Source organism: Peromyscus leucopus, chromosome 1 (genome assembly GCF_004664715.2).
Source record: "Peromyscus leucopus breed LL Stock chromosome 1, UCI_PerLeu_2.1, whole genome shotgun sequence".
NCBI lineage: Eukaryota > Metazoa > Chordata > Mammalia > Rodentia > Cricetidae > Peromyscus > Peromyscus leucopus.
This window is the reverse complement of record NC_051063.1, coordinates 173,279,767-173,286,639: the sequence shown is the minus strand read 5'-3', so window position 1 is coordinate 173,286,639 and position 6,873 is coordinate 173,279,767. Positions and strand designations below refer to the sequence as shown.

The following is a 6,873-nucleotide window of genomic DNA, read 5'->3' as shown; positions in this document are numbered from 1 at the left end:
AGGACCTACTCTGTTCCCATGGGGACCATGTACAAGTGCCCAAAAAAAAGAACCTCGAGAAATCAAGAGCTTGGAACCTTAGCTTTAAGATTACAAAGCAGGAGCCGGGCGGTGGTGGCGCACGCCTTTAATCCCAGCACTCGGGAGGCAGAGGCAGGCGGATCTCTATGAGTTCGAGGCCAGCCTGGGCTACCGAGTGAGTTCCAGGACAGGCGCAAAGCTACACAGAGAAACCCTGTCTCGAAAAACCAAAAAAAAAAAAAAAAAAAAAAAAAAGATTACAAAGCAGAACTTAGGGGTGTGGCTCAGTGGTAGAGTCCCTGCCTAGAATCCTCCAGTGAGGGGCTGGGGTGTGGCTCAGTGGTAGAGTCCCTGCCTAGAATCCCCCAGTGAGGGGCTGGGGTGTGGCTCAGTGGTAGAGCCCCTGCCTAGAATCCCCCAGTGAGGGCCTGGGGGTGTGGCTCAGTGGTAAAGTGCTTTACTTTCCATGTTCAGGCCCTGAGTTCCATCTGCAGCATGACAAGAAGTATTCATTATTTATTTACTATTTTGCAAGGCAAACATAGATTTATTGAAGAAAAGAAAGACCCCTGGAGAATGAGAGGCTCCATGGGAGGACTACCCAAAATCATTTAAAGTGGAAGCACAGAGGACAGGAAGGCCATCGGTCTGCCCTGATTCCCCCGTGTGCTGTGGAGAGGCATGGGAACAGAGCCCAGGCCGGACAGAAGCCCCAGGAAAGCTCTCCATGTGACCTGAATGGAATGCTATGGTCACCCATGCAAACCTCAGACCTCACCTCAGACAAGAGCTAACCTGAGTGAGCAGTGGGGACACTCATGACACTATGTGCCTGACATCCAAGGCCTAAAACCTGGTCCATTCATACAATTCCTGATCAACTCTGGGGGTCAGAAACCTCGCTACGATCTCCACATTGGAGTTGGACAAACAGGCACAGAGAGGTTAAGTCATTGGTGTGGGCTCACACCGCAGAAAAGGGTTGGAGTCCAGGCGGCGTGGCTCTGATTGATTCTGGACTAAGGCACTACTGCCTGCCGATTCTCGGGAAGCAACTTCCCGTCTCCGAGCCCTTTTTCCTCAGCTATGAAGGGGCTTCCACGTACTTAGCTTCTTACCCTGTAGGGTTGGGCATCTTCAGACTTGGACCCAAGGGGATCTGCAGCCCTGCACCGAGGCCGTGAACACCTGTAATTTCAGTTCAAGGTCATCTTTGGCTAAATCGTGACTTCAAGCCAAATGAGACTCCGTCAAAGATAAATGTATACATGCGTGCATACATACATTTTAAAAGGTACCTTTGTTATGCCCCACCTGCAGGAAGGAAGTCCGTGCCAAAGCCCTGGGCCTCTTCCCTGTGCAACTTCCTGGAAAGTTACACAAAGCCCTCCTGAGAGGACACAAAGCTGGGCTGAGAGCCAAACCTTGGAAATTCCGGAAAACCACAAAGACAGATGCCCCGGTCCCTTGTGCCCTTCCCGATAAGGAAGCTTCTGTCCCCCACGCCCACCACCACCAATAACACCTAGTCCACACTCTGGGCAAAGGCCACATCGCTCAATCTGGGGTCCTCTATGACAACTCCAGTAAGTTCCGCCCAGCTATGAGGCAAGCGCTTCACCTCACCACCCTGCCCCAGAAGATAAAACTCCGGTCCAGGGCCTGACTCGCACACAGCCCCGGAAGCCCTGTCCACCATGCCCTCCATGCTGTTTGCCTGGACTCTGCTTGCTCTCGTGGGCCTCGGAGCCTCCTGCAGCTCCAACGTGCCCCGCAGCGAGTGGAAGGCCCGGCCGTCGGAGTGCTCCCAGCGCCTGCAGCACCCCGTTCGCTACGTGGTGATCTCCCACACGGCAGGCAGCCCCTGCGCCAGCCCGGCCTCCTGTGAACAGCAGGCCCGCAATGTGCAGCATTACCACATGAGCACGCTGGGCTGGTGCGACGTGGCCTACAAGTGAGTACAGAGTGGGCGGGAGGAGGTCAGCTTCACTGTTCCAACCCTTCCTGCTGGGGCTGGTGTCTCCCCTGAGTACCAGGACTGTCCTGCCTGTGGGAGGGGACAGACTTTGCTTCACACACACCAAGGTTTCCCCCCATTCTTTCATAAGGAAATCCTTTCCTAACGGCCCAGACCTTGCAGGACAGTGCCAGGCTGACTGAGCCTTGCACCAAGCCATGGCATCAGTGGGCATAGTTGATGCCTGAGACCCAGGGGGCTCCACACGGAAACAGTTGCCCTGGGCTCAGCTTCCGCCTGTGCAAAGGCCAATGGGATTGTAGCTCCTAATACCAAACACCCAGGAAACCGGCTAGCCTACGGCCCCAGATCTATGGGCAAATGTCTTCCGTGTGCCAGAGTTCCAGATGGGGACTTTGCTAGCAACATATCACTGTGTGCATAAAGACAGAAAAAAAGATGGGTTCAGGGTGGAAATAGAATCCACCGAAATAGGACTTCTCGATGGCTCGGCAAGTAAAGGAGCTTGCCGACAAAGCCCAACAACCAGAGTTCTAACCTGGGTAGGAGAGAACTGACTCGGCCACTGATGGACTGATGTTTGCACGCGCGCGTGCACAAACACACACACACACCCACACACACACACACACACACGTTTTAACAGAGAGAAAAACAGACTAGCTGTGCTAGGCAAGCTGGAGATGCCTGGAGTCCCAGCAGTTGGCGGCTAAGAGGATTTCTGTGAGTTCAAGGCCAGCCTGGGCTTCACAGTAAGAACCTCTCTCCAGAAGAGGGGGAGGGCAGGGTAGGCAGGGATGGCTTCCTTTGATGTGGCTCTAGGAGAGACAGAGGGAAGCTGGGGGGGGGGTGCGGCACAGAGGGAAGTGCTGGGAGATTCCGGCAAAGACCGGTTCCCTCTGGCTGACCACCAGAGAGGTGGGGGGTGCTTGGATGGGCCCCTGGGGGACACACCCATATGTTGCACCTGCTTCTTTGCAGTGTTATAGGCTGCCATACCTGGGCCTCTTTCCAAAAGGAGCATTTGAACCCTGTGACTCCTAAGGCTAAGTAAACTAAGAGTCAAGTGACCTGCAGAATTTACTGGAAATACTGGCTCCCAGCCCAGCCAACTTCTCTGCCAAACAGCAGAGGGTCAGATGCCTGGCGGGTGTCCCCAGGCCTCTCCACCCGAGATTTGAACCATTCTAAGGCTCCAACATCAAAGCCGCATCCCAGGTTTAAAGTGGGAGCTAGGGAAGACTGAACCAGGGTCACTGCCTTAGAGAGAAGCAAAATTGCATTATATGAGCCTCACTTCCCTTGCCTGTAAATGGAGGGTTGGGTTTTGTTCTGGGGTGTGTGTACGTGTGTGTGCATGAGTGAAAGTCTGTGTACCATGTGTGTGCAAGAACCCTCATAGGTCAGAAAAGGGCATTGGATCCCCTGGAAGTTAGGTTACAGGTTGTGAGCCACCATGTGGGTCCCGGACCCAAACCCGGGTCTTCTGCAAGCACCATGTAAGGAACACATGTAAGGCCTAGGGTGAACAACCCTGGTCAGGAGTGATAAGCAATGGGATGATGTAAGTAAACCACACATAGCTTATAGCCTATCACTACTCCATTTGTGGTTTACTTACATCATTCTATTGCTTATCACTCCTGACCAGGGTTGTTCACCCTAGACTTTACATGTGTTCCTTACACACCATAACCACACAGCCCATGTCATGATGGTGGCCGAGGTTTACAGGCATCCCTGTACAATCAGTGCCTCCACCCCAGGCCGGTGCTTCGGATGTGGTTAGAGCATCACAAGGCAGGGGGGATGCAGGAGTCAGCCAATGGCCTCACTTCTGCCCTTGCTGCTGGTGGATCTGGTGTCTCCAAAAGTGACAGGGCTTTTGTCCCTGTGCGGGAGACAGGCTCTGCCTCACACACACTGAAGTGTCTCCTACTCTTCCATTAGAGAGTCTTTCATAAAGGTCGGCACCTGGCCGGGACACTAGGCTGACTGAGCCTGGCCCTGGGTCCCCATGTCCCCATCTTCGTCCCATCTCCTCTAAGGCAGGCTGTGAGCTGGGATGGCAGACAGTGGCTGGGACTCCAAGTTCCAGCATCCTGTGCTTCATCAGCTCCCCGGAGGCTGAATCCTCCACCATCCAACTCCAGGCTGCTGACCTAACTCCAAGGTGCCCTGGAGGGGGTGGGGTCTCCACTGAGACTTGGTCAGTGAGTGAAATTCACAGATTGGAAACCTCCAAAGAGGCAGATGTAGCCTGCACCGTTGAGTCCACGATCCCGATGCCTGAGGACCCCGACAGCCAAGGCAGGCTGGACCAAGAACAAACCTCTTTGAAAACTCTTTTATACCTTTTATTTGGCTGGGGTGGGCACATGGCACGACTCAGTGTCGAGGTCAGAGGGGAAGCTGAGGAGCCAGTCAGTTCTCTCCTGTCACCACGTGGGTCCCAGGGACAGAACTCAGTGCCCAAGCTTGGCAAAGGGCGTGTCCTGGACGAGCCATCTCTCTGGCCCTGGGGCAGACTTCTGAGAGGCAGGGCCTCTGAGCCTGTGACTTTGTGCAAGTAAGTGGCTCTCTGGGTCCCTGGTTGTCAGCTTAAGCTGTGGAAAGGCAGCAGTACCAACCTCAGAAGCTTGAGAGGGGAGGAGGCGAGTTCACAGGCTTGGGGGAAACAGTGAATTCCAACCTTATCCACACAATTGGGTTTACCGTGCGGGTACCAAGGGGATTTCTGTGTTTCTGTGGATGCTGACTCTACCTCTCTGATTCTATGTAAAATGGGGGTGGAAACTCACCAATTGCTACAAAGATGAGGGGAAAAGTATTTTCATAGCTGTGCTTGGCAAGGAAGAGGGGTGCAATAAATGGGTGCAGTTGCCTTTACTATTGTAGAAAATAATAAAGGATGTTGAAGGAAGCTCCTCCTACCCTTATTAAGCTCCGCCCCTCCTTCACAGCTTCCTCATTGGAGAGGATGGTCATGTGTATGAAGGCCGAGGCTGGAACATCAAAGGTGACCACACAGGGCCCACCTGGAACCCCATATCTATTGGCATCACCTTCATGGGCAACTACATGGGTAAGCACCCAGCGTCCTGGGCTGGGGCTGGGGCTGGGAGCAGGGGATCACAGGCTCTGCCACCTATGTGCTCATGGCCTCTTTTTCTCTTTGGATAATGGGGCCATTCTGACCCTGTGCTGGGAGTAGCTGATCAATACTAAATTAAGAGCAGGGAGGGGCGAGCGTGGTCCTACACAGCTGTAATCCCAGCATTCCTCAGGTGGAAACAAAAGGATTGTGAGTTTGACGTCAGCCTGGACCATATAGTGAGATCCTGTCTCAAAATAAAAATAAAATTAATAAATTTATCTGGGGTCAGAGACAGAACAGCCACTAGTTACAGAGGCTAGAAAACAGTGGCACTCACACCTTTAATCCTAGCACTCCAGAGGCAGAAATCCCTCTGGATCTCTGTGGGTTCAAGGCCACATTGGAAACAGCCAGGCATGGTGACACACGCCTTTAATTCCAGGGAGTGATGGCAGATAGCAGAAAGGTATATAAGATGTGAGGACCAGAAACTAGAAGCATTTGGCTGGTTAAGCTTTTAGTCTTTTGAACAACAGTTCAGCTGAGATTCATTCTGGATGAGGACTCAGAGGCATCCAGTCTGAGGAAACAGGATCAGCTGAGGAACTGGCAAGGTGAGGAAGCTGTGGCTTGTTCTGCTTCTCTGATCTTCCAGCATTCACCCCAATAACTGGCCTCCAGTTTGACTTTATTAATAAGACCTTCTAAGATTCCTGCTGCACCTGCCTACCACGCACAAGGCCCTGGCTCAAACCTCAAACACAACACAGACCGCATGGGGTGGTGCACACCTTATTCCCAGCACTGGAATATTTGACAGTGGCAAAATCAGTTCAAGCTGATCCTTCTCAGCTACACAGGGAGTTCCAGGCCAGCCTGGGATAGGGACTGTCTCCAAGCAACCCGTTAATTCCTAAGGCACCTAAAACGTGTTTCATAGATGACAGCTATTTGTGTGGGTCAGACCCTGGGGCCTGGGAGCAGAGGAGGTCAGGGCCAAGCAATAATGCTAACAGGCAATGCTTGCTAAGGTCCCCTCCACGCTAGGCTCCCCTTCCTAGTGTATTGAAAGTTAACCCTAGTGTATTGAAAGTTAACTATGTTCTTCCCCACAGCCCTATGGGTAGGTGCCTGATTTTCTTTCCACGAGGGAGGAAACTGAGGCACAGTTAACCAACCCCTCACCTCCCTGCTCTTCAAAGGAGGCCCAGTCTAACTTTCTGTGTCTTGCCCCTCCCCTTGCAGATCGGGTACCCCCAAAGCGGGCCATCCGTGCCGCCTTGAATCTTCTGGACTGTGGGGTGGCTCAGGGCTTCCTGAGATCCAACTATGAAGTCAAAGGACACCGAGATGTGCAGAACACTCTGTCTCCAGGCGACCAGCTCTATGAAATCATCCAACAGTGGAAACACTACCGCGAGTGACAGCATGACCCTGTGTGGCCACCCCCCTAAAATCCCTCCTGCCACCTGCTCCCTCCCGCCCCATCCATCCTCCCCGTGACCCCCAATAAAGATGTGGCACCCAGCATGCTCCTGTGTGGCTCCGGCCACATTGCCCCTTCGGTGTCTCTCCCACGTGACTCGGGCCCTTCCTCCTGCTCCGCCTCTCCACCCTCACTGGTAAGCAGAACCCCAGGTCCCAAAGCTGAGCCAAGACCCCAGAGACCCTGGCTCAGAAGTGACACCACAGCTTAGAACCTAGAGGTCGCAGGTGAGAGCCCAGGAATCAATACCAAGCCGGCCGCATATCACCCACAGCAGCGAAAGAGCCTGCA

At 53.4% G+C, this 6,873-nt stretch overlaps 1 protein-coding gene across 1 annotated transcript; it reads left to right on the top strand.

Annotated features, from left to right (window-relative positions):
• Window positions 1-1,376: 1,376 nt before the first annotated feature.
• Window positions 1,377-6,628, top strand: Pglyrp1 (peptidoglycan recognition protein 1). Its single transcript, XM_028856166.2, has 3 exons — window positions 1,377-1,975; window positions 4,963-5,084; window positions 6,342-6,628. Exons 1-3 carry the CDS (start codon window positions 1,719-1,721, stop codon window positions 6,518-6,520), a joined length of 558 nt encoding a protein of 185 aa, XP_028711999.1. The 5' UTR covers window positions 1,377-1,718; the 3' UTR covers window positions 6,521-6,628.
• The last annotated feature ends 245 nt before the right edge of the window (window positions 6,629-6,873 follow it).

Excerpts from the sequence above, each read along its gene's own strand:
- Pglyrp1 (XM_028856166.2), top strand. The coding sequence starts at position 1,719 with ATGCCCTCCATGCTGTTTGCCTGGACTCTGCTTGCTCTCGTGGGCCTC. Across the intron at positions 1,976-4,962 it reads TGGTGCGACGTGGCCTACAA|CTTCCTCATTGGAGAGGATG; the intron begins GTGAGTACAGAG and ends CCTCCTTCACAG. Across the intron at positions 5,085-6,341 it reads CTTCATGGGCAACTACATGG|ATCGGGTACCCCCAAAGCGG; the intron begins GTAAGCACCCAG and ends CTCCCCTTGCAG.